Source organism: Pelobates fuscus, chromosome 1 (assembly GCF_036172605.1).
Source record: "Pelobates fuscus isolate aPelFus1 chromosome 1, aPelFus1.pri, whole genome shotgun sequence".
Taxonomy (NCBI): Eukaryota; Metazoa; Chordata; class Amphibia; order Anura; family Pelobatidae; genus Pelobates; species Pelobates fuscus.
In genome coordinates, this window is record NC_086317.1 from 5,149,822 (window position 1) to 5,173,955 (window position 24,134).

General features: G+C 46.5%; 1 protein-coding gene across 1 annotated transcript in view; it reads left to right on the forward strand.

The window, feature by feature from the left end:
• TTF2 (transcription termination factor 2) overlaps positions 1 to 24,134 on the forward strand; it is a 79,518-nt gene that overhangs the window by 48,237 nt on the left and 7,147 nt on the right. The window contains exons 10-20 of the mRNA XM_063445894.1: positions 1,402 to 1,483; positions 1,933 to 2,052; positions 2,455 to 2,605; positions 4,532 to 4,637; positions 4,944 to 5,134; positions 5,563 to 5,716; positions 5,973 to 6,064; positions 9,286 to 9,368; positions 9,514 to 9,647; positions 11,789 to 11,959; positions 12,278 to 12,336. Of these exons, the coding sequence (XP_063301964.1) occupies positions 1,402 to 1,483; positions 1,933 to 2,052; positions 2,455 to 2,605; positions 4,532 to 4,637; positions 4,944 to 5,134; positions 5,563 to 5,716; positions 5,973 to 6,064; positions 9,286 to 9,368; positions 9,514 to 9,647; positions 11,789 to 11,959; positions 12,278 to 12,336 (1,343 nt within the window). The remainder of the gene's footprint in view (positions 1 to 1,401; positions 1,484 to 1,932; positions 2,053 to 2,454; positions 2,606 to 4,531; positions 4,638 to 4,943; positions 5,135 to 5,562; positions 5,717 to 5,972; positions 6,065 to 9,285; positions 9,369 to 9,513; positions 9,648 to 11,788; positions 11,960 to 12,277; positions 12,337 to 24,134) is intronic.

Below are 24,134 nucleotides of genomic sequence, written 5' to 3' on the forward strand. Positions count from 1 at the left end.
GTGTCCGGTGGTTGCTGAGCTTGTTGTGTATCTCCCTGTTTCCGTTGGTCGCTGAGCTTGTTGTGTCTCTCCCTGTATCTGGTGGTTGTTGAGCTTGTTGTGTCTCTCCCTGTTTCCGGTGGTTGCTGAGCTTGTTGTGTATCTCCCTGTTTCCGGTGGTCGCTGAGCTCATCGTGTCTCTCCCTGTTTCTTTTGGTCGCTGAGCTTGTTGTATTTCCCTGTTTCTGTTGGTCAATGAGCTCGTCGCGTCTCTCCCTGTTTCCGTTGGTCGCTTAGCTCATCGTGCGTCTCTCCCTGTTTCCGGTGGTTGCTGAGCTTGTTGTGTATCTCCCTGTTTCCGGTGGTTGCTGAGCTTGTTGTGTATCTCCCTGTTTCCGGTGGTTGCTGAGCTTGTTGTGTATCTACCTGTTTCCGTTGGTCGCTGAGCTCGTCGCGTCTCTCCCTGTGTCTGTTGGTCGCTGAGCTCGTCGTGTGTCATCCTGTTTCCGGTGGTCGCTGAGCTCATCGTGTCTCCCTGTTTCCGTTGGTCGCTGAGCTCATCGTGTCTCTCCCTGTTTCCGTTGGTTGCTGAGCTCATCGTGTCTCTCCCTGTTTCCGTTGGTCGCTGAGCTCGTCGTGTCTCTCCCTGTTTCCGTTGGTCGCTGAGCTCGTCGTGTGTCTCTCCCTGTGTCTGTTGGTCGCTGAGCTCGTCGTGTGTCATCCTGTTTCCGGTGGTCGCTGAGCTCGTCGTGTCTCCCTGTTTCCGTTGGTCGCTGAGCTCGTCGTGTGTCTCTCCCTGTTTCCGTTGGTCGCTGAGCTCATCGTGTCTCTCCCTGTTTCCGTTGGTCGCTGAGCTCATCGTGTCTCTCCCTGTTTCCGTTGCTCGCTGAGCTTGTCGTGTCTCCCTGTTTCCGTTACTCGCTGAGCTTGTCGTGTCTCCCTGTTTCCGTTGGTCGCTGAGCTTGTCGTGTCTCCCTGTTTCCGTTACTCGCTGAGCTTGTCGTGTCTCCCTGTTTCCGTTGCTCGCTGAGCTTGTCGTGTGTCTCTCCCTGTTTCCGTTGGTCGCTGAGCTCATCGTGTCTCTCCCTGTTTCCGTTGCTCGCTGAGCTTGTCGTGTCTCCCTGTTTCCGTTACTCGCTGAGCTTGTCGTGTCTCCCTGTTTCCGTTGGTCGCTGAGCTCGTCGTGTGTCTCTCCCTGTTTCCGTTGCTCGCTGAGCTTGTCGTGTCTCCCTGTTTCCGTTGCTCGCTGAGCTTGTCGTGTGTCTCTCCCTGTTTCCGTTGGCCGCAGAGATCCATAGGCCTTCTTTCTCTGTCAGTCACTGAGCTCTTTAGTTATTTCCCTCTTTGTTTCCTTGTAAATTCCCTGGATTGCATTGCATTTTGATCATTCGCCTTGCGAACTCATTGGTTATTCTGTTTCAGGTGCCATTACTGTTACACCAGAAGCAGGCATTGGCCTGGCTACAATGGAGAGAGAGCCAGAAACCACAGGGAGGAATATTGGGTAATTATCAGGAGCGATTATTCAAACTATCCTCATCACATCTAATGTTTTAGTCAGATATTTTATAGGATCTGTTGGCCACATCTCATTTTTTTTCTATCCTTTTAAACTTCGCACAGATTTTCACCCAGCATCTGACACTGTCCCTTTAAATCCAGTACACCACCGACAGTCTTCACCTTATCCCATAAATTATATTCAGATTCCCTCAGCCGCTTTACTACGGAAACCCTCTCTCCAATTGACTAGCTAGCTGGCTGCCTGTTGACCCTTTAAAATCTGGTGAATTTGAGTCCTTTTCATCAAGGTACATGAATACAATCCACTTTCTCTCTCACTGGGTTTCTCTAAAAGTGATTCTAGACTAGACCAGATGTTCTAGATAAGCAGACCATAGTTGTATGTTCTGCTTCTGTATTGGTACTAATTATTTTGTGTGCTATTCCCAGCGGATGATATGGGTCTCGGCAAGACGCTGACTATGATTGCACTCATTTTGGCACAGAAACAGAGGCAGAAAAAAGAAAAAGAGGAGGAGAAGAAACTAGAGTCATGGATTTCCAAGACAGGTACGTCAGGGAGAGATGGAGAATCTTGTAGTGGCCAGAGTTCTAAGAGGAGTCTCCATGAGGTAGAAGGAACTATGACTGTAGAAAACCAATCAGAGGAGTCTCCATGAGATAGAAGGAGCTATGACAGGAGGAAGCCGTGTATTAAATCCCACAGGATAGTGAGAGGAGTCTCCATGAGACAGAAGAAGCTATGACTGTAGGAACCATGTGTTAAATCCCACAGGATAGTGAGAGGAGTCTCCATGAGATAGAAGAAGCTATGACTGTAGGATGTTTTCTTGTTGCTGTGCTGGTGCCAAGTGTCAAATCCCCCAAGATGTAATCTGACATGACAAAATAAATACAACTGGACTGGATCCAACACAAAATATTATAACCGGTTGTTTCTGTGTTCGTTAGATTCCACCCTTACCATCTCTCGTGGAACCCTCATCATCTGCCCTGCATCCCTCATCCACCACTGGAAAAAAGAAGTGGACAAGCGGGTGTCTGATGGCCGCTTGCGAGTCTGTTTGTATCATGGCCCCAATCGTGAGAAGGACAGCAAGGTGTACGTGCTTTCACTCTATGATGAGCTTGTCTGGGGGAGATGGTGTTTATACAGGATATCACTGCATTGGGAAGGACAGTAAATGCATTTAAAAGATTTTTTATTTTTTTATGGCTAAGTAGTGGTGGTGGGTTTAATTACATATTAGTATGTTACGATGCTAGGGAGAGGTGACGGATATAAGAGTTCAAAGGTATTGTGGTGCTGCAGAGGGGCGGTACTATAGGGGTATGGTGCGATATTGTGGTACGTTTTGGGAATTGTGAGGTATTGTGGTACTATAGGGGTACGGTGTGATCTTGTGCTACGTTTTGGGAACTGTAAGGTATTGTGGTACTATAGGGGTACAGTACGATATTGTGGTACGTTATGGGAATAGTGAGGTATTGTGGTACTATAGGGGTACGGTGCAATATTGTGGTACGTTATGGGAATAGTGAGATATTGTGGTACTATAGGGGTGTAATGAGATATTGTGGTACTATAGGGGTGTAGTGAGCTATTGTGGTACTATAGAGGTACAGTGAGTTATTCTGGTACTATAGGGGTACGGTGCGATATTGTGGTACATTATGGGAATAGTGAGGTATTGTGGTACTATAGGGGTACAGTGAGATATTGTGGTATATTATGGTTACCCCAGGCTAGCAGATGGTTGGTCCGCCTGGATGTCCTTGTCCCCGAGCTTAGAGAGCGGTGAAAAGTTCCACGTCCGCAACGATCGATAATCCTGGAAGTGTAGAATAATCCTGGAGCTCTGAGCAGAGCTAGTGATCAGCATTTCCCTACAACACAAGTCAAGGCTGCGAGTTGAGGGTAAGAAGTCTGGTTTATTGAGCACAGAGGCATTTTTTTAAATATATCTTTTCAGGCCAGGGGCACACTCCCCTGGACCTGATGGATCACAGTGATAGAGGGAACACAAACCAATCAGAATAAAGTGCATATTGCTGAACCCCCCCCCCCCCCCCCCCCCCTCTATCCTGGAGATAATTGGCTTAAGTGACCGTAGTAACTTAATTATCTCCAGGTACAGAAAATATTCTTAGGTTAAAACTGTAACAAAAAACACATAAAAATACATAACTCATCTTGTACAATATTCAACCCCTATGTTCAACATATCCCCAGATAACTTGGATCTGAGCGCTCAATATGTCTGAAAAGCGCTCAGATCTCCCGAATATACTTGCATCGCCATGGGGTTAAAGTTTTCTCAACGGCCGTTCAGCAGATTTCAACCTTGGAATGCCCATTTATTACCACAGTTTTTAGTCTTATGGTCGGTCTAGCCTCAGGGGTGTGAAAGTACCGAACAACGCTGCATTCGTATGATTATACACGAACGGATGAAAGTCTGGAGGTCCCAGCGGGGTTCGTGAAGAATAGTGGCCGAAAATAGTACCATGCGGTTGACGACAAAACCTGGGCATTCGGCAGTTAAAGATGGCCACCCATACGAACGACGACCACCCAGCCATTCGACAATTAGGCTGTGGTTAACCGCAAACCGCAGCTTCTGGGCGGCTAATAAGTGGAACACTCCTCATGCAGGGTGGTCGGTCATTCAGAATTTTGTTCGGTGATTTGGAGATGAAAAAGGTTAACAAGGCGGTTAATAGGCGGCACACTCCATATGCTGGAAACAAATATATAGCAACAAAGTAGCAACAGAGGGTACTTTATGGAAATAGGTATTGTGGTACTATAGGGTTATAATGAGATATTGCGGTACTTTATGGGAATTGTGAGGTATAGAGGTGCAATTAGGTATTGTGGTGGATTTAGATGTAAAGTTGGCTATCTCCGTCTTGGTTTCTTGTTATTTATTCTCCTCTGTAACCTGTGTGGGTGGTGCAAAGCGTCCCTTGCAGAGTATTTCTTGGATTATCTCTGCAATGACCTGGGTTTGCTGCCACTTCACAGGTTGGCTCAATATGACCTGGTGGTCACCACATACAGCCTGGTGTCTAAAGAAATCCCTGTGAAGAAGGAAGAAGGAGATGCCCCAGCCAAAGACCAGGATCTAGAGGTAAGCTTTATCCTACTGATGGCAAGATTGGTATTTCCCGTGGATAGAAGCATCAAACACAACAAAAAACAAGGGGAACTGTACAGGTGTAATTTACAGAAGGTTTAGGTGGAGCAATGTCATTTGTTAAAGATGGGGTGGGGTGACATCATTATCCACCACTTCTTAATGAAGAACCTCACCCAGAACATGAGGTGGTTATACAGAGAGGATGAGGTAATACTGCTGCCACTCACATTTCGATAGTGCACACTCAATCCAACTGAATACAGCTTCTACTCCTTGTTGATGTCTCTTTATATTTAGGATAAGGCAGCAGCGGCCTCCCCACTCTTGCGTCTGGCCTGGGCACGTATTATCCTGGACGAAGCTCATAACATAAAGAATCCCAAGGTTCAGACTTCCATCGCCGTGTGCAAGTTGAGAGCTGGTTCGCGGTGGGCAGTGACTGGAACCCCTATCCAAAACAATCTCCTGGACATGTATTCTCTTCTGAGGTTTGTACTGAGATTGGAAAGGGCCAGTGGTAGAACCCAACAATTCTAAAAACAGAGGCAGTAAGAGGCCAATCTTTATACACTCAGAGTAACCTGCATTCGAGAAGTGTCAACTTTATGAAGCGTTTTGTACTTTCTGTTTAGTTTTAGCTGCAACCCTGTAAGGAAACTGATGATCTATTGAGTGTTCTCCATCTGGGCTTTATTTGTGATCGAGCTGTGAAAGACTTCTTGTGGGGATTTCTCTTCAGTGCTCAGTTTCATGTTCTCCACTTGGGTTTTATTTTTAATCCGTGCTCCGTTTATTAATGTTCTCCACCTGGATTTTATTTTTAATCCGTGCTCCGTTTAATATTGTCCACCTGGGTTTCAGCTCATGATCACTTGGGATAGGAGATTGTGGAGTGATCTTTGTCTCCTGACTGTAGGTTCCTGCGCTGTTCACCATTTGATGAGTTCAAACTGTGGAAGAATCAGGTGGATAATGGCAGCCGAAAAGGGGGAGAAAGACTAAACATTTTGACTAAGAGTCTTCTTCTGCGGAGAACCAAGGACCAGCTGGACACCATGGGGAGACCGCTGGTAACGAGATTCCCTCATTCTCTCTTATTTCAGTTCTGCTCACTCTCCTCTTACCTTTAGCACATTTCTCCCCTCAGTGGTTATTTAATATTGTTGTGTCTTGCATGAGTCGCACTTCCCACACGTTCTCACTCACTCTCTCTCTCCTGATGTGTGATAAGATCTGTACAAGCATTTAGAAGGCCAGCATATTATGCATTTCTGTACACTTGGTGCATATACAGGTTCTATGACCTCCTTGTCCCATCTCTTACAGGTTTTGCTTCCCCAGAGGCGCTGTGAACTTCACCAACTGACTCTGTCGGCAGAAGAACAGTCCGTGTATGATCTCATCTTCGCCAGATCCAGGTGTGCAGAGAGCATGTACCACTGACACACGGGATAAGGGGGGCAACTATCATGGAAGACAAGAATGTTTGACTCTGCCATTGGGGCAGGTGTTCCATGGCTAAGGGATGCAGGGCGTAGTGGGATGTGCACAGGGAATGTGATGCTTTAGATCCAGCTCTTGATAGATGAAGACTGGGAACAGGTTAAATTAATGATAGCTGGAAATCAGGTGGTTACTATCGAGGCACTCCGTGATGTTTACATTAATATGAAGGACATTAAGAGATTGGACTGTATTCTGTCTGCAGGGAATCTTACCTCATGGGGTACCAATAATAGAAAATAGTATAAGCGCTAAAATGTCCACTATGGGTGAGTATTCAAACAGGCTGCAAACACTGATAGTAAGGGATACCCCCACCCCCGTTACTGATAAACAGAGAGCAAGACAATACAAGATATTAATACAGGTTGCAAACACTGATAGTAAGGGATACCCTCACCCCCTTACTGATAAACAGAGAGCAAGACAATACAAGATATTAATACAGGTTGCAAACACTGATAGTAAGGGATACCCTCACCCCCTTACTGATAAACAGAGAGCAAGACAATACAAGATATTAATACAGGTTGCAAACACTGATAGTGAGGGATACCCCCACCCCCTTACTGATAAACAGAGAGTGAGATAATACAAGATATTAATACAGGTTGCAAACACTGATAGTAAGGGATACCCCCACCCCCTTACTGATAAACAGAGAGCAAGACAATACAAGATATTAATACAGGTTGCAAACACTGATAGTAAGGGATACCCCCACCCCCGTTACTGATAAACAGAGAGCAAGACAATACAAGATATTAATACAGGTTGCAAACACTGATAGTAAGGGATACCCTCACCCTGCTACTGATAAACAGAGAGCAAGACAATACAAGATATTAATACAGGCTGCAAACACTGATAGTAAGGGATACCCTCACCCCCTTACTGATAAACAGAGAGCAAGACAATGCAAGATATTAATACAGGTTGCAAACACTGATGGTAAGAGATACCCTCACCCCCTTACTGATAAACAGAGAGCAAGACAATGCAAGATATTAATACAGGTTGCAAACACTGATAGTAAGAGATACCCTCACCCCCTTACTGATAAACAGAGAGCAAGACAATACAAGATATTAATACAGGTTGCAAACACTGATAGTAAGGGATACCCCCACCCTGCTACTGATAAACAGAGAGCAAGACAATGCAAGATATTAATACAGGTTGCAAACACTGATAGTAAGGGATACCCCCACCCCCTTACTGATAAACAGAGAGCAAGACAATACAAGATATTAATACAGGTTGCAAACACTGATAGTAAGGGATACCCCCACCCCCTTACTGATAAACAGAGAGCAAGACAATACAAGATATTAATACAGGTTGCAAACACTGATAGTAAGGGATATCCTCACCCCCTTACTGATAAACAGAGAGCAAGACAATACAAGATATTAATACAGGTTGCAAACACTGATAGTAAGGGATACCCTCACCCCCTTACTGATAAACAGAGAGCAAGACAATACAAGATATTAATACAGGTTGCAAACACTGATAGTAGGAGATACCCCCACCCCCTTACTGATAAACAGAGAGCAAGACAATAAAAGATATTAATACAGGCTGCAAACACTGATAGTAAGGGATACCCCCACCCCTTACTGATAAACAGAGAGCAAGACAATACAAGATATTAATACAGGTTGCAAACACTGATAGTAAGGGATACCCTCACCCCCTTACTGATAAACAGAGATCAAGACAATACAAGATATTAATACAGGTTGCAAACACTGATAGTAAGGGATACCCCCACCCCCTTACTGATAAACAGAGAGCAAGACAATACGAGATATTAATACAGGTTGCAAACACTGATAGTAAGGGATACCCCCACCCCTTACTGATAAACAGAGAGCAAGACAATACAAGATATTAATACAGGTTGCAAACACTGATAGTAAGGGATACCCTCACCCCCTTACTGATAAACAGAGATCAAGACAATACAAGATATTAATACAGGTTGCAAACACTGATAGTAAGGGATACCCCCACCCCCTTACTGATAAACAGAGAGCAAGACAATACAAGATATTAATACAGGTTGCAAACACTGATAGTAAGAGATACCCCCACCCTGCTACTGATAAACAGAGAGCAAGACAATACAAGATATTAATACAGGTTGCAAACACTGATAGTAAGGGATACCCTCACCCCCTTACTGATAAGCAGAGAGCAAGACAATACAAGATATTAATACAGGTTGCAAACACTGATAGTAAGAGATACCCCCACCCCCTTACTGATAAACAGAGAGCAAGACAATACAAGATATTAATACAGGTTGCAAACACTGATAGTAAGAGATACCCTCACCCCCTTACTGATAAACAGAGAGCAAGACAATACAAGATATTAATACAGGTTGCAAACACTGATAGTAAGGGATACCCCCACCCCCTTACTGATAAACAGAGAGCAAGACAATTCAAGATATTAATACAGGTTGCAAACACTGATAGTAAGGGACACCCCCACAGCCGTTATTGATAAACAGAGAGCAAGACAATACAAGATATTAATACAGGTTGCAAACACTGATAGTAAGGGATACCCTCACCCCCTTACTGATAAACAGAGAGCAAGACAATACAAGATATTAATACAGGTTGCAAACACTGATAGTAAGGGATACCCCCACCCTGCTACTGATAAGCAGAGAGCAAGACAATACAAGATATTAATACAGGTTGCAAACACTGATAGTAAGAGATACCCCCACCCCCTTACTGATAAACAGAGAGCAAGACAATACAAGATATTAATACAGGTTGCAAACACTGATAGTAAGGGATACCCTCACCCTGCTACTGATAAACAGAGAGCAAGACAATACAAGATATTAATAGAGGTTGCACCAAATAAAAAGTCCAATACGACATCACATGCCTGGAATATTCTTTGCTGGTAATCCTCCAGACTTCGGGTAATTGGATGTATATGTAATAAAACAGAAAACATGTTTTTATTGCTGATTTAGCTCCCGGCTGGTTCCTGCTCGATGGCTTCTCGTCAATGAATGTAGTTTATACCCTGTTATAGTGTATAGTTCTGTTTAGCCAGAAGGAGATGACAAGCAATCAAAGTCTTAATTGTCTCTTCCATTTAGATCAACTCTGCAGAATTACCTGAAAAGACATGAAGGGGGATCCCGTGACTCAGGCCGGACAGGAGATAATCCCTTCGAGAGAGGTACGTTTAGAACAGTTGGATTCAATCTTTATCAGAAATGCTGCTATTTAGCGAGTGCTCTGTGGCTCCCGCTTGCAGGCCGCCCTGGAAATCTGCCTGGAAATCTGTTGTGTCTATGTTTACGGTGTGTTTTTCCTCCTTCCAGTGGCCCGGGAATTTGGATCCAGCCAGTGTGGTTTGCAATCCTCTGCCTCATCTTCAGCATCCAGCACGGTGCACATCCTGTCCCTGCTTCTCCGACTGCGGCAGTGCTGCGGTCACTTGTCTCTGCTCAAGTTGGTGGGTATTCCTAATGCAAGAAGCATTGAGTCGGCATAAAAGTAGACATGCGTCAGAATTCAGAGAATTTGGGCGAATTCTCTGAATCCCCCGCCAGCTGTGACAGGTTCACTTTGCTATCTCTATAGTAAATCAGTACTCCCAAGCACTATAACCACTACAGCACACTACAGTGGTTATGGTGCTGGGAGTGTCCTGGCTCCTGTCCCTCCCATGTAAGTCATCCAACTGGTTGACAAATTACCTGGGGTCAGCTCGTCACTTCCTCCATAGGGAGCCTGAAGCTTTGCCGTGCAGGACCGACTCATTGGATGAGAGAGTGTTAGCTGATTGCTTTCGGACAATTGGCTAAGCCCTCACCACAGAACTTTGCTCCGTGCACAGAGCTTCCGGCTTTCAGTGGAGGAGTTGACCGGCCTAAATGCCTCGACTTTGCGGGGGAGATGGGAGCTGTGCATGGCACTCCTGATGGAGATATAATTTAAATTTCAGTGCCATTACAAGATGCAGGACTACTTTGTCTTGTGAATGGAGGATTATGAGGTTCTGGCTTCCATGCATGGTTTGACATTTCACTCCTGATTTCTGGTGGTAAAAGGCGTCTTGTCACAACACTTTGAGTACATTCCCTTGCTCATGGAGAGTTATTAAATTTAATTTGGAAATGTATTCTTGATAATGGCATGAAAGCTGATCAGACTTGGACATCAGACATTATTTACTCATAAATGCTTTAGATAGTACCTGTTACGGCACCCCCAGACATAAAAGGGTTAAACCGCCGTTTAGTAGATCTTCCCCTTCCAGAGACACAGGCACAGCTACTGCAGAACCCCAAACTCACGAACAGGATACCAAGTAGCACTCCAAACTCTCGAACTGGAACCTCACGAATAGCTGCTAGCAGCTGAACAGGAAAAGCACCCAAGCGGCTTACACTCCTGGCAATCAGTCTCTAACAGCATACAGTGAATCCCCCCAAGAACGAGACAAGGCTCCGTGTTGAGGGTCAAGCGGTGAACAGACAGAGTTGTGGGTTTATTGTTCTTCTATACATATTAGTACCACCCACAGGGTTTTGGAAAACAACCAATAAACACGTACAATACACTCAGACACTCCCACACAAAATCCCCCCCTCTGCCTGTGATACAATTACCTTACACAATGGGTAATGTAATTATCACAAGCCGAGAAATACAGTTTTTCCACATTATTCATAACTTTAAAAGTATGCATCACATTCACATAAACTTACATTTTCAGAATCAGCATACTCCAAATACAAACGTCAAAATCATACAAATTGGTTCAGTGGTTCAAAAGATAGATCGTGGGTAGTCCTTTGTGACCAAATGAAGCATGGCTTTTCTGCCCAAAACCAGTTCCACAGAGTCTTCTATCCTGGAGATAATTGGGAAGTAATCCAATTATCTCCAAGGACAGAGGCAAAACTCCATTGAACACATGGCAGCAAAAGACAATAAAATGCATAAAAATATCTAACTGTGCAGCCATTGCATAAAACATGTACATTCAACATATCCCCAGATAGCTTAGATCTGAGCGTACATTATTACTGAATGGCGCTCAGATCACACACATACAGTTCAATTGCCATGGAGCTAAAGTCTTTCACATAGTCTTTCAATATACGAATGGGCTCCATGGCATAGCTATCTGGGGTATCACTATTCAAATAGGGCAAGTACTGATGGACCCGGCTTTCATTTCTTTACAGGGGAAAATCAAGCTTTTTAACATAGGGCCATAGTCCAGAGGCAACAGGCGGGCAACCAGGCTTCTCCAATGCAATGTGGCGAGATTGGTCTCGTCACAGTACATAGAAATTATATGAAAATCGAGTGGTTTAACAAACAATATGTATCTATGCATTATGCTTGTCGGATGACCAGAAAATGTCGATTTGCAGGGCTGATACAAATAAACATCCAAATCCCAGTTGGCAGAGAGGATGCAGCAGGATTAGGCCATGTATACATTACCTGCCCCACAATGCTTTGCTGCTGTGGGCATTCACTGACTGACCGTGTGCCTAAACTGTTCCCCAATGCTTAAATGTTAATAGGAGAGAGTCCCTTTAAATGTTTCTTTAATATTTCACTTGTTTCTTTCCCTAGGCCCTTGAACAGTTGGAATTGAAGAGTGAAGGTCTCAGCCTAAGCCTGGAAGAGCAACTGAATGCCCTGTCTCTATGTGAAGTTCAGAGCCCAGACCCCAAATCTATTGTCTCCCTCAATGGCACCAACTTCCCTGCAAAGCTTTTTGAAACTGAAAGTAAAAGCACAAAGGTATTTATTTGATGTGAGACGTTCAAAAGCTAAAGAACATTTGGGCAGAATGCCTAATTTCTTCCCATACCCTCCAATCATTGATTCTTCTGTCAGTGCTGGAACAGACTAGGGCACACACCGATTGTAACCTCAGCTGTACCCTATTAAACTCCGGTGGGACAGTAGTCTGTGTGCAGATGGTTGAATATTATTCAAATTGGGCAAACGTGGTCCAAAACTACTCAGTTATGATTGGCAATGCAGCACAGTCAATTACAACAGCTGATGTTAAGTATCCAGCGATTTGAAATGTGTTATTTTTCTTTTTCTGGACAGATTAACTCTCTTCTCTCAGAGCTCAAGGTTATTCGCAGCAGCGTGGAGCCTCAAAAATGGTAAGTTTTTTAAGAGGCCTATTGTAATCACAGACGCTAGGATCCCGAAATAGCTGGGCTAGGGGCTACATCACAAAAAAAGAGATTCACAAAACTGTTAGAATGATAACATTGAAGGGGTGGCATCATGCAGTCACAGAATCTGGGACCCACAAAGTCACCTTTAGCATTTGTCACAGACACTCAGATTCATTAAATGTTCCATAATTATTCTGTCAGTGTGCCACCTCCTGGATTATACCATTTGAAGGAATGCCCCATCACTTTCGGCTATTTTTGTTATCGGGATTCGTACCCAAGCTTATTTCATTTATTTTGGTTGGTTCCTGAGCTGAGACCACCCCAGAGACCCATTAGAACATGGAATGTTAAGTATCCTGTGCGAAAACCACAACGGAATGAACTAATTGAATGCTCCACTGGGTGGCCGCTATTTCGTACATGCGAACGCACGTGGTCGAGACAATGGATGGGCGGCCATTTTGTCTCCTGAACGCAGCTGGACCTCAGCCTGAAACTCATTTCGGGGTTTCCTTGTATTTTGGGGGTACTTTTGGGGTGTTCCAAAATTTTTATACTTTTCTGTCCCTGGAGATAATTGAGGTTAGTACAGTTCCTGACTCAATTATCTCTCAGGCACAGAGGAGGAGTTTACTGACTGTATAAATTCGATGAATATACTCCCATGGGGGGGATTATGCAATACCGGCGATACTATACCTTGTGGATTATTGGAATTTTTTTATGGGGAAAAGGGCATCCGTGGCGGTGCTACTCTGACCGACCGCCACATTTGGTGGCAGGGGCGGGATGATCCCTTTTTCCTGGACTAATAATCCGAGGTTGGTGTACTGTGAATTGAAGGCTGGTACACACAGCTTCAATGCAGCACATTGAAGGAGTTATTAGGAGTTCGTGGAGGTATTGCCAGCAACAGTGCCAAGCGGGTCATAATCGGCAAATTAATGGAGCTGGATTGGGAGAACTTGGTCGCGGCAACCCCGACCGTTCAGTAGAACGAGCATGAAATCAATAGGGAGACAAGGGAATGACTGGCACTGTTCGGGCCAAACTCATTTCCCGAAATAATAATGCAGGTAATAGACAATGTTACCACGAATGCGAACTCCAGGGAACAGCGGGAACTACAAGCACGCTTAGCAGAGGCGCAACAAATGGCAGCACCTTCCACAAAAGGGTCCAGCCTCTCATCCGAGCCGCGAAAGGTTCCCTTCAGTGTGTTCAAAGTCGTAAGCAAATCGAAAGGGGAAATTGACAGCTACCTGGCGGGTTTTGAACGCCAGTGTGCACTACACAGAGTAGCTGAAGAAAAGTAGGTACCTATACTAGCGGGGAAATTGTCAGGCAAAGCGGCAGACGCTTTTGGGCCATCTCAGACCACGAGATCCACAGCTATGAGCAGATAAAAGAGACGCCCGGTATGCAGTGACACCCAAAGCGTACCGCAGGAAATTCCAGGACTACACAGAGTGGGCCTGTTGGCTGCATAATCCTGGAAACCCTCTAGCAGCCGGTCCACCATCCTCTGGAAGGTGGACGGGGCGTTCTTCATCCCAAATGGCATTACCGTAAACTAGTACAGACCAAATGGGATGACAAAGTACAACTTGGGGATAGCCTCTATGGCTAGGGGTATCTGCCAATACCCTTTTCACAGACCTATGGTAGTGAGGTATCTGCCCCGAGCCATCTTATCTAACAGTTCGTCAATGCAAGCCATGGGGTAGGCATCTGAGAGCATCTTGTTGAGTCTCCGGTAGTCCACACAGAACCGGGTGGTCCCATCTCGCTTGGGGACCAGCACTACCGGGGAGGCCTACGGACTCTTGGACGGTTTAACCGGTTTAACCTTACTGATGGTCCTTACTGCCTCTGGGATTCTGTACGGGTTATACCGCAGGGGCTGCTAACAGGGGTTGTGGGTGGCTAGGGTGGTCATACCAGGGAGGTTTGAGAACGTCTCCCTCCTGGCAGCCAGCATCCGCTGCACCTAGCTGCATTTCTCTTGGGTTAGCTGGTCCCCTAAGTGGACCTCTTCTAAACACCCTGTCTGAGCTCCATTCTCCAGGAGGTCGGGCTGGAGCGCATATAGCGGCCACATCCTCTGTGTGCTCGTGGTAGGGCTTCAGCATATTAACATGCAACAGGCACCGGTACCTGAGCAGGGGCCGATCATGTAGGTAGTGTCACATCTCTGTTCCACTACCCGGTATGGTCCCTGCGAGGATGATAGTAGCCTGTCATGCCGGACAGGCTTTAAAACCAAAACTTTCTGCCTGGCCTGGAAACTACGACTCCGGGCTTTCCGAGCATACCAAGTGCGGCCTTTGGGCCGCCTAGAGGTTCTCCCGCACCAGGTGGGTGAGCTTCTCCAGGCGGTCCCTTAACTCCAGCACATATGGGATGATGGGGGTCCCTCCCTGTTCCCCATCTCCTGCCCAGTGCTCCCTAGCCAGGTCTAGGGGTCCTTTAACTGGCTGTCCGAACACCAGTTTGAACGGAAAGAAGCCTGTAGATTCCTGGGGCACCTTCCGAAATGCGAACAGGAGATGTGGCAGGAATCTCTACCAGTCATTATGCTCCGCTGCAAAGGTCCGGAGCATCAGCTTCAATGTACCATTGAAGCGTTCACAGGCCATTAGTCTGGGGGTGATAGGGTGATGGATTTAATGCCGCATAAACTCCACAGCTGGTTGGTTATCTCGGCAGTAAATTGTATGCCCTGATCCACGATGATCTCCCGGGGAAAATCCATTCGGAAGAACACTCACAGCCGGACTTGTGCCACAATCTCAGCCTGAATGTTGCTCAGGGCAACTGCCTCGGGGTAACGAGTAGCCTAGTCAACAACGGTCAGAATGTACTTCTTCCCGGAGGGCCTAGGCTTGGCCAGGGGACATATGATATCGACAGTGTGGCGAAACCAACCTCGCCACTGGGCATTGGAGAAGCCTGTTTGCCCGCCACCTGACTGCTGACTATGGCCCCTGGGAGATATGGCCCTTTAAATACAGTATTTGGGCATATTGTATTTTATTATGCTGCTGCTGGCCCTTTAAGAACCATCTGGGGACATACTGTGACTTTTGGGAACAATGCCCCTTTAAGACGGTGTCCCCAGTGTCCCCAGACCTATTTGGGAAAATGCTCCTTTAAGATGTTGTCCCCAGTGTCCCCAGACTGTTAAAATACTGTGTTCCTGGCTTTCTCCCACTTGGTTCAGTAAATGGGGCTTACTGAACCAGATACCACACAGGCGGACCACCCTGAAGTGGAAGTGTGCAGGCAATTTACCTCCCAGGCTGGGAGCCTGCTGGAGGTAAATTGCCGAACGCTGGGTGGCCGCCATTCAACAAACGAACACGTGGCAGCGGCCATCTTTAATTCAGCTGAAGTTTTACCTTCTCCAGACTTCAATGCATTCGACAGTTCAAACGCCATTCGACAGTTCATTCGACAGTTCGACAATTCGAATGGTTGTCGTTCGTGTGTTTGAACTGACTTTAACATGGGAAATAGACCGACCGCACAGCCAGATTCTCTGGAACTGTTTTGGGCATGAAATGTGTTTGCGGTCGATCAAATAGGACTTTCCCTTAAATTTTTAACCCCTGAACCTATTGCCCTGATTTTTGAGCATGCTGATTATGAAAATGTTAGTTTTATGTGAATGTGATGCATACTTTTAAAATTATGAATAATGTGGAAAATCGGTATTTCTCAGCCTGTGATAATTACATTACCCATTGTGTAAGGTAATTGTATCACAGGCAGAGGGGATGATTTTGTGTGGGAGTGTCTGAGTGTATTGTACGTGTTTATTGGTTGTTTTCCAAAACCCTGTGGGTGGTACTAATGTGTATATAAGAACAATAAACCCACAGCTCTGTCTCATCATTGGGGGAATTGGATTGTATGCTGATTGCCAGGAATATAAGCGGATTGTATGCTTTTCCTGTTCAGCGGTTTACAGCATTCATATGTTTGAGAGCATTTGTATGCTTCTCTGGTTCGGTGGTTGTGGTGTCTGCTAGAGTGCTTGGAGCCCTCAGGAAGCGCTAGGAGCATCCTTCAACGGAGGTACCCAGTCGGGGTGCCCGTCAATCCGTTACAGACAGCTACTCTGCTAAAGGGATATTCAATAACTGGTTGGGGCTGTAGCCTGGCCTTGGGCCTGTCACCCCTCTACCCTACCCTCTGGCAGACATCACAGGTCTGGCAGTGCTGCCTCAGATCCATGTAGATGCCTGGCCAGAAGAAGCTTTGAGTGAGCCGATGCTTTGTTTGGCTTGTTCCCAAATGTCCTGCCAGGGGAATTTCGTGGGCTATCTTCAGTAGCTCCTGTTGATATTTCCTGGGAGCCACCAACAGTTTGGTGGTAGTAGGAGCTGTCCCTGGCTTTCTGGTCTTTGCTATGCGTTACAGTAACATCTGATCCCAGATGAACCGTTCCCCATCCTTTCCCACCTGACCAGAGGCGGCCATTTCCCTATAACCCTGCAGAGTGGGTTCTGATACTACTTCCCTTTAAAACTCGGCCGGGATATCCCAGGGCATGGGGTTCGGGGCAGGGGTAGAATCCCGAGGTACTGAGGGCAGGGGGTTAGCACGGGTGGTCCTGGTGCAGGGATGGGCAGGGGTCCCAGGGGCAGGCGGGCTAGCCAGGGGGATTTTTTACGGGGTACTGGGATGCAGGGATGGGTATGTGAGCCTACCTGAGCCTCAGAGTGTGAGCCGTCCTGGGTTGTGCCGACTTGTTGTCAAGTCATCACGGGGTGGGCTTCTTCGGGTCGGGGAGGGCAGCCTGGTAACAGTGGGCTGCGGTTCGTTGTGGTGAGGGGTCACGGGGGTAATGAACGTGAGTCTTGGTCGAGCCTGGGGACACACCCGCCTGATGTGCCCAGGCTGGTGGCGACCGGAAGCAGTTCTGATCGGTCCCAGCCGGGGCCTGTGGAGTTATGGTTCGAACCAGGGGACCACAGGATGGAATGGCTGCAACCGGGCTTGGCTGTGGCAGGAACTGTGGAGCTGGTCGGTAGCTTGGTGAGAGGGCTGAGTGGTGGGACCAACGGATATCCGCATACTTGTTTCGCATCTTCAACAAGAGTCTTGGGCTGCCTATGCCTCACCCATTCTTGGATCTCAGTGGAGGGTCCATTGTAGAAATGCTCCAGCATGAACAGCTGGAGAACCTCTGTGACAGATCCCTCTGTCTTTAAAATACTTTTATTCCTCCTTGGTTCGTCTGTTTGTTCGGCTAATTGCCTGTCCATACACCCCGTTCGTTTATTTTCCTAACTACCGGATGAACTGCCGAAGGGCGGGCCACCCAGCATGGAAGTGTGCTGCTGGTTAACCTCTTGGCCTCAATAGAACGTTGTGGCTAACCGCAGACACGTTCTAATTGATAAGGGTAGGCTGGGTGGTCGTCGTTCGTATGCCGAACATGAGGAGGCGGCGGCGGCCATCTTGGATGTACGAATGCCCAGCGGTGTTCGTCTAGAATCTTATGGAACTAAAAACGGACACTGAATTACACGAACACCGCTGAAGCCGCCGACCTCTCCCCTACGGTAGATCCTGTATACGAACGCCATCCTGTTCGGTAGTTTTTTTTCACGAATGGACTCACCTCAGATAGCTATTGGACTGTGTATGGGATCTGAGCGCCATTCGGTAATAATGTGCGTTCAGATCCAAGCTATCTGAGGATATGTTGAACTCATATATTTCCTTAATTGTAATGTTATATAATTTTATGTATTTTCTCTACCACGTGTAAAATGGAGTTTGGCCTCTATCCTGGGAGATAATTGAGTTACTCCCCAATTATCTCCAGAATAGAAAGGAGGGTTCTGTACAGCAAAGGGGGAGTGTTTATAGCCAAAGTGTTTCTTTTTTTGTTTTTTAATTCTTTATTTTTTTCCAAAGCAGGACAACTGATACATAGCACACATAACAATATGAATACAATGTAGAAATAGGCATAGACGCAGCAGTACTCTGTTCATAACGACATCCGTACTAATGCACATCCCAATTGTTACATATTACAGAATCTGTAATCATACAATACGTTTTTGCCTGCAATTTCCAAGTGTGCTTAACTGTTTTAAGTATCACAATACATCCCACATGGTGTTTTTATGTTAATAGATAAAACAAATAAGCATCGTGTTTTGACTCGTACTAAGAGCAATTAAGGTACCATGTATAATCGCACTTGCTTCTCCAGCTGAACTGCAAACCCTTTATAGTCCAATTATGCACGATCGTACAATAATAAAGAAAAGGAAAGATAGTTATAAAGAAAAGGAAAGATAGTGCCAAAGTGTTTCTATTGGCTACTGTGGCAAACCTAGCCACTTCAGACTACGGGAATAGTTCCCTAAAGGTTGTCCTACAAACTGCTAGTATATTGTAATTACATGTATTGTGTATTCTGCCTGTAAATGTATGATTGCATGTTGTCTATGGTATTCCCATGTTAGCAGCCGAAAGCCGCTAGCATTTGAATGGTCGTTTCACGAACCGCCACTTTACCGGCTGTTCGTGAAACGAATTATGTACCGAACGCAAGCCCACACACTTAGAGGCGTGTGGCACCAATTACCCGGTTGCAACATTGTTGCAATCGGTAATTAAGTGGATTCTTAGGTGGCCGTCGTTCGGCTACTGACCACGCGGCGGTCGGCCATCTTGAATCCTTTGTCTCCCCCAGCGGTGTTTGGTCGTCGAGTGCATGGAACCAAAAACGGCTACTCGACGGCACGAACACCGCTGTACTTCCAGGCGGTTCGGGAGCTCCGGTCTCCTTCTATTAGGAGACCCATTGACGTGCGGTACTTTTTATACAAATTAAATAGATAAGTGTATTTCGTATGGCGTTCGGTTAGTTTAGCTGGGATCTGAGCGGTATTTCCACGAAACGTACCCACAGACCCCAGCTATCTACCGAACGGTTGTTCTTGCCAAACAAACGAATATTGTTCAAGTTATGGATTTCAAAGTAAAATGTCGGTTCTGCTGCACGAGGAGATAATCCACTTAACAGTATAGTTCAGTGGGAGTATCTCTCTCGTGCAGCGGTGCCTGATGGGAGAAATGTACCAAATGTTAAGTCCCCCATGTAGTCCCTTACTGTATTACCCCTGCTTTGTCAGTAAGGAGACCCCTTGCATGGGGACTTGCATAAATACTGGATGTTCTGAATAAAGCTGCTAGTTGACTCCCAGACTGTGTTTCGTCCGGTTATTGGGAGGATTGGGGATATTGCCTTGCTTTTCAGCGCTGACTGTGGATTTACCTGTTATACCAGCAGAGATCGTGGATTCTAATATTGCACTCCGCTACAGCTACTGTATTATATTTGTCCCAGTTTTCCACCAGGTCCCCTAGGGGTGTGTCCACCTGGTGGAATACCACATAAATAACGGGCAGGTAGCCCAGATTAAACAGATCTCTGCTTAACCTTTAATACGGAGCTTGGTCTCGTACTTGGTGGTATTGGATTCATATGGTTTACTCGTTCGGCTGTTTGATTCGTGAAGGACTTCATATGGTTCCTGATTGGCTACTTGGAGCTTTCGTTAGCTGCTTCTTTATTTGGCATTAACCCCTCTTATATATATTTCTTCTCCCACTTAACATCCACCGGTTTGCCTCCGGAGTGATGGCATACCTACCCAGTAGGGCCTCCTTCACAACTTTGTAATCGCGGATCTGGTCCCTGGGTACTGCTCGGTATGCCTCCGCCGCACTACCTGTCAGCTTACTGCCCAGGATGGTGACCCAATCTGAATGGTCGACTTCTAGTAAGAGGCACTGCCGCTCGAAGTCTTGCAGGAAGTCTTCAATGCCCTGCCTGAACTACTTGAAGGCATTATAAGGCAACTTCGGTTTGTGTGTAGGGGTAGCCCGCCCCTCTCTTGTCTGCTGCTCCTTCGTTGGTGCTTCTTAGCTAGGACGAAGGCTTGGGTCTCAGAGATGAGCTTGGTTAGTAGTTCTGCTGAGTGAGGCTCTGTGAATAAGGCCAAGCACTGCCTCATTGCTTCGGCAATCAGCTCAGCCTTGTTACCTTTGCTTGTAGATTTCCCTCTTGCTTCCAGCAAGTCATGTAGGGTTTGCCTTTTTATGGAATGATCGTCAATGGGTCTGTTGGCAGGGACATAGGATCCCACTTCTTGCCACCAGTTGTAGCGAACCCTGAGTAATCCGGCTGGTTTCCTCAGCTATTAATGAATGAACAGATCCCCACCCAGGGGTCTCCTGACGGAAACGGAACTCCAATCCCTTTGTCCCCGATTCCTGCCACCCATCCCCAGGATATTTCATTTTTTGGTGACACGGGGTCTTCATCCTATGAGCCTCTGTATCTGGGTGTCCCAGCGCGGGAAATCTTCCCGCCTCCTGGGCTCCCAACTACAGAGAGCCTACCAAACCGTCATGGTCACCGAATGGTGTCCCCACCAATCTCCGGGACCCCCAGAACGGTAACCATCACGATCAGCCTCCGCTCGTGGGGTCCCTGGGTGAAAACAGGCATGGGAAGCGTCTCCTTTCGGGACATGAATGCTCCCCCTGACCGCCGCTAGTCTACACGAACGGCGGCCACACAGGGAAGCACTCAATAATTACTTCCCTTGCGGTTTCACACTTATGTTGCAAGTTGCCAACTTTCTAATTGATTGCAATCCACGAATGTTCCCCCTGGATTGCGTTCGTGGTCCCGCTACAATGGTAAATGGCAAAACTGCACAAGGGCTCCGAGTCACCAGAGCCACTATCACGTTGGTCCAAAGGCACCTGATCAACAACACTGAGCATATAGGAAATCATTAGATGTCCAGGATGGCCGGAGGAGCTAACTACCGGCTCCCTACTGCCCAGGTTCACTTGGAATGGGGCGCAGGAGCTGGCACTGTTAATGTTGGAGTCTTGAAAGACTTGCCTGCAGAAGTCTCACTGGGCATCGACTTGGGTCCCCTAATTTCAGCCTTTGTATCTACGTCTACCCAGAACGTCCAAGCCGTGACTACCCAAGCCCAAAGTAGTGTGACGGAAAGCCACCCACATTCCACCGAGACCCAGGTAAGACATGCTTCCCCGACTATGAGATACCACGGAAGACTTTGGGAGGGGGGTTAGGAGGAGAACAGTTTGTCTGGGAAGGTAGCCGGTTATATAGGCTTTCAGAGTCCAGGGTTAACGCATCCAGGCCCAGGCAGAAACGCTAGCTGATGATCCCCAAGACATACCGGCTGGAGTTGTTGCGAATAGGGCACGACGTACCATTATCATTATTTGGGAATTCGCCGGACATCATACCGGGTAACCCAGCCTGAGGTATCCAATGATGTCCAAACATGTGAGGTATGCCAGAGAATAGGCAAAAGTGGAGACCACCCTAAGGCTAAGATGATACCTATACCCATTATTGAGGAGCCCTTCAGTCGTGTAGCTGTGGACTTTATAGGACCTCAGCCCAGCCTAGCCACTCCCGTAAGCATTACATCCTTACCGTAGTGGACTATGTCACCCAATACCCAGAGGCCGTGGCTGTTCCCAACATCCAGGCAGATGCCCTGGTCAAGATCTTCTCCCGAGTCAGATTTCCCAGGGAGATTTTGTCAGACCAGGGCATTCAGTTCACTGGCGACGTTACCCACCAGCTGTGGAAGGTCTGCGGGATAAAACCCCTGATGAGCTCCCCGTACCACCCCCAGATTAACGGTCTCTGCAAGTGTTTTAACAGAACCTTGAAGCAAATGCTGAACAAGTTCACGGCCGCTTGCAGGAACTGCGAGCGATTGTGACAGACCCTCTGTCCCTGATTTTTGCAGCCGGGAAAAACTGTTTGTTTAAACCATTTGTCTAAAATGAATGTTATTATGCTGAGATCCGTTCTGTAACGGATCGCCTGGCACCCTGACTGGGTACCTCCGTTAATGGATGCTCCTAGCGCTTCCTGAGGACTCCAAGCACTCTGGCAGACACCACAATCACCGAACCGATGCAGCATATGAATCTTCTCAAGCATAGGAATGCTGTAGACCGTTGAATAGGAACCATACGAATAGGCTTACACTCCTAGCAGTCAACTGGAACAGCATGCAATAAATCCTTCCCCCAATAATGAGACGACACTTCACTTTGAGGGTAAAACAGGAACTGAGGCTGGCAATCCCAGCCTGGTTTTTATTACAGTCAGGTACAAACAGAACACACCCAGGGGGAGGTATAAAACAACCAATAACATAATAGTACAGCCCACAGTTTCCCTCCCCTCTGCTTGGGAGATAATTGAGTTTTCTACTATATCTACTCAATTATCTCCAAGCTAAAACTTACACATTTTTACACATTTTTACACATTTTTATAACTTTATGATTTTACATAGTACATGAATAAAACTTACATTTTTATAATCAATCCATTCAGGGGAACAACATATTCAAAATTGACATGAATCAGACCAGGGGTTCAAAAGTTAGTAAAAGTATCTTTTGTTCCCCTGACTGGCAGCATATCAATCTGGCTCAAACAGGTTTTACAGAGGCCTCTATCCTGGAGACAAAGGGGAAAGTAATCCAATTATCCAGGGCTAGAGGCAGACTCCATTGAGCACATGGTTGCAAAAAGACATAAAACACTTTAAAATACATAAAGTCCCCTTTTCCACATAAAACACAGACATTTCACATATCCCCAGATAGCTGGGATCTGAACGCACAAAACTACCGAATAGCGCTCAGATCCTATTCACACAGTTCAATTGCCATGGAGCTAAAGTCTTTCCCATAGTCTTTCATTATATGAATAGGCTCCATGGCATAGCTATCTGGGGGTATCACCGCTCACACAGGGCAAGTACCGAATGGCCCCACTGTATTTAAAGGGCCAGAATGAGTGACATGCACTCTGTTAGGGCCGAATACGTTTTTTAAAAGGGCCCAATCTCCCAGGGCCATAGTCCAAAGGCAGCAGGCGGGCAACCAGGCTCCTCCAATGCAATGTGGCGAGATTGGTCTCGTCACACGTTCGTATCACAAATTTTCTGCTGAACGACTGACCACCCAGAACAGGAGTGTGGCACCCATTAACTTCCCTGACCCGATTAACACCTCTAAAACCACAAACTCCTCAACGTTCTTATTGATCAACAGGGTGGTCGGCGTTCGTCTGTACGAACACGTGGCGGCGGCCATTTTGTGTAGCCGAACGCGCTCTGCGGTGTTTGGTCCTTGAATGTGTGGAACTATTTTTGGCTACACTTTCCACAACACCGCTGAAATTTCTACCTTCCGTGCGTTCGGCTAAAACCATACGAGCAGAGCACTCTGTCTGGAGCTTAAACTCATAAACAGGACGCATCCAATGACAGTAGGCATGAACCGATCCGTTCAGGCAATTGGTACTTTATTTGAAGGGAAAGATAGACCGACCGCACAGCCTGAATCTGTGGAACTGCTTTGGGCATGAAAATGTACGTGTGATCGGTCAAATAAGACTTTCAGCGAACTCCAGAACCACTGGACCAATTCGTCTGAATTTTGGATATGTTTGTTCCCTGATTATGCTGGTTCAGAAAATGTAACTTCATTGGAATTGCGTGTATAGTTTTGAAGTTACAGAAATTGTGTTAAAAGGAGGGCGGGGCTGGACCACCAAGCTGCACGGTCGCAAGACAGAGCAGCTCCTGTAATATCAAAACCATTAAGCCATAAAAATATAATTTTCGTCCCTTATACTGACCAGCAACAGCGGCCCTCAACGG